We start from the raw sequence: 3075 nt of genomic DNA on the forward strand, positions 1-3075 counted from the left end.
AAACTGTCCCGTCGGGAAATATGTCACTACGTCACACAGTGGAGTCTCTCTGATTGGTTGATGCTGGAAATATGTCACTACGTCACACAGTGGAGTCTCTCTGATTGATGCTGGAAATATGTCACTACGTCACACAGTGGAGTCTCTCTGATTGATGCTGGAAATATGTCACTACGTCACACAGTGGAGTCTCTCTGATTGGTTGATGCTGGAAATATGTCGCTACGTCACACAGTGGAGTCTCTCTGATTGGTTGATGATGGAAATATGTCTCTACGTCACACAGTGGAGTCTCTCTGATTGGTTGACGCTGGAAATATGTCTCTACGTCACACAGTGGAGTCTCTCTGATTGGTTGATGATGGAAATATGTCTCTACGTCACACAGTGGAGTCTCTCTGATTGGTTGACGCGGCGCGTCGAGCTGCAAAAGTTCAGATTTTCTAACTTCAGCGATTTGAGCATCAAGCATGTCAAACCCTCAGATCGTTCAAATCGTACTGCTCTAATCGTACTGCTCTAATCGTACTGCTCTAATCGCGCTTGAGGCGCCGCAGAACTTCCTGACGCTGATTGAAGCGCGTCCACCGTAGACTTTGTTTGTAAACCTGCTGCTCCTGATGCTGAAATCATGTTTGGTGTGAACGCACCATTAATCCTACAACCGCCGATTGCTGGGGATGTGATTTCCTGAAACAGACCTTTAGCTCCTGGTGTAAAAATTAAAAAGTTGTTGAGGATTGCTAGTTCGGCTGCTTCTTTGTCTTTTTCTTTTGTTTGTTGTAGATTTTTCATTAAAGAAGCATCAATAAAGTTATTTTAAAACTGTTTATTGGAAAACTGAAGCGATGCATTCTGGGTACATGACGGATTTGATTTGTGACGGGAAACAAAAGCATGGAGTACAGGAAACTATCTTCCCTTCAAAATAAGAGCTTGGATTTTAAAGTTTTCCATGTAGTTGCTCCAGTTGACCACTAGATGTCAGTCTTCATCAGCATAACATCTTTAAATCATTTCCGAGTCTCTAACCCCGTTGCTTCGACCAATTACATCAAGTATTGAGCTCCGTTGTTTAAACTTTATTTTTTTTAAAGGAGCTGTGATTGTAAAGCAAGATAAATCAATACATACAAAATTTTAGTATGGATTACAAACGTTAACTGTTTTTGCTATTGCCTTCCTGCTACGTAAGCAGACACAAAGCATTGTGGGAAATCAGAAGCGTGACCCAAAGCAACAGTCAGCAGGATGTATACCTTCACAATAAGAGTGTTTATCTGGGAGGGGTGCTGTTGGATAGATCACATGTGTTGTGATTCATTGACAGTCATACCTTCTGCTGTTCAACATAATGATGACTGGTAGATAATTAGTTATTAGTGGTACTGCTTTTTAATTTTAGAAAGCACAAATCTGCTTATGAATTATAAAAAATTAGTAAGACTGCTAAAGCACAAATGAAATATTTAGGTCTGTAATTAGTGGATTTGTGATTTAGTGGACTGGTGCCCACCACTGCAACTCATCAAGTGTTTCACGAACCATCATCACTTCAACTACAACCTTAATCCTGACACGTTGAGTAAACTTTAAATAAAAGAAAACACAACGCAATGACTCATTTCTGTTTTTTTTCTTCTTCTCATTTTTAGGTCAAACTAAGGTTATTTTGAAAATAATGGCAAAAAAAAAGGTTTGGACAGGAGGACAAAGCATTCTGCAAAATAATTAGGTTAACTACCAACAGATCAATAAGAGGACTAAATAGAAAAAGAGCATTTTAGAGAGATTGAATCTCTGAATTAAGATGAGTAGAGCTTCACCAGTCTGTGAAAAACTTTCTAAAAATACTGGAATATTTTCAGAATAATAGTCCTGAACAGAAGCTAGAGTCGAGCTGAGTCCCAACACGATCCAGTTGCTGTTCTGTCAGATGGGATCAGGAGCAGTGACTCTGTGATGTATGATCTACTCACTGCGTTCTCTTTGATGGTGTCTTCGTGGGCCTGCAGGACTTGGACTCTGTGCAGACAGCGGAGCCGCTCGATGTGTCGCACGCTCAGGTCTTTGAATTTCTATCAGGAGAAATAAAGGAGGAGCATTTTAAGCTAAGGGTATGGAGCTTGTTTTGTTTCTTTAATCTTCAAACAAAGAAAAACAAAATGAAATAAAAAAACACATTTCAAACCAAAACTTTAAAAACAGTAACTGAATAAATATCTTTAAAAACTAAAGTATTCTTTACAAAGTCTATTTCCCATTAAAACCCACAGTTTTGTTTATTAATGCAAATAATTTGCTTGTGAAGAGAAAAGTTTTTTTTCTTTTGCACGTCAGAAATCTTTGGTTTTGGACTTTAAGTTTTTGGTTGCGTTTCACAAGTTTTGGTTTAGGTTTTTTTTTTTGCGTTCTGAAAACATGAACACATTGGGCGGGACCACTACGAACGTATGAAAAGTCTTTGTTATTGCCCAACACCATGATAGGTGGGCGGAGTCAACCAGATTCAAGATGGCTGCAGCAGTAATCAAACAGAAGAACTTACAGATGCTGAGCTAACATTTAGTGTGAGTGTATCTGAGTTACAACTGACTGAACAGGTTCTTTGTTTAAACTTCATGCAAAGCAGCAATAATCAAACCAAAAGAATCCATCTAGTTCTGTAAAAACAACAACAACAACAACAACAACAGTCAAGGCCAACACCAGCTCCAGCAGAACCTGACCGTCTCACCTCAAAGGCGTCAGTGAGGAGGTCAGTGATATTTATGGGTCGTGCAGCAGCAGGGTTAGTGTCACTGCAGCTGTTTTCCTCTGCAGGTGGAGAGGACACAACAACAGGTGACTCTTCACTTCCAACCTGCTCCAGGAAACTGTAGAAAACACAGTGAAGAGTTCCAATTCACTCATTCATACGAGTGAAAAAGACTTGAACTCAGGCAGACATTTCAAATCTAAAACGTGAATATGTAAACTGACACTGATTTTTAGTTTTTAAAGGATCCCTGATTAGTTGTAACATTAGACTTTAATAAACATATTTTAACTGTAAAATAAAGACTGTAAAAATAC

The 3075-nt window shown here is 39.0% G+C and overlaps 1 protein-coding gene across 1 annotated transcript in view; it reads right to left on the reverse strand.

The window, feature by feature from the left end:
* Positions 1–3075, reverse strand: part of tbc1d8 (TBC1 domain family member 8) — a gene marked incomplete in the record, with an annotated part of 36360 nt that overhangs the window by 12068 nt on the left and 21217 nt on the right. The window contains 2 exon segments of the mRNA XM_014033570.1: positions 1980–2078; positions 2738–2876. Of these exon segments, the coding sequence (XP_013889024.1) occupies positions 1980–2078; positions 2738–2876 (238 nt within the window).

This window comes from Austrofundulus limnaeus, unplaced genomic scaffold (genome assembly GCF_001266775.1).
Source record: "Austrofundulus limnaeus strain Quisiro unplaced genomic scaffold, Austrofundulus_limnaeus-1.0 Scaffold1774, whole genome shotgun sequence".
Lineage (NCBI taxonomy): Eukaryota > Metazoa > Chordata > Actinopteri > Cyprinodontiformes > Rivulidae > Austrofundulus > Austrofundulus limnaeus.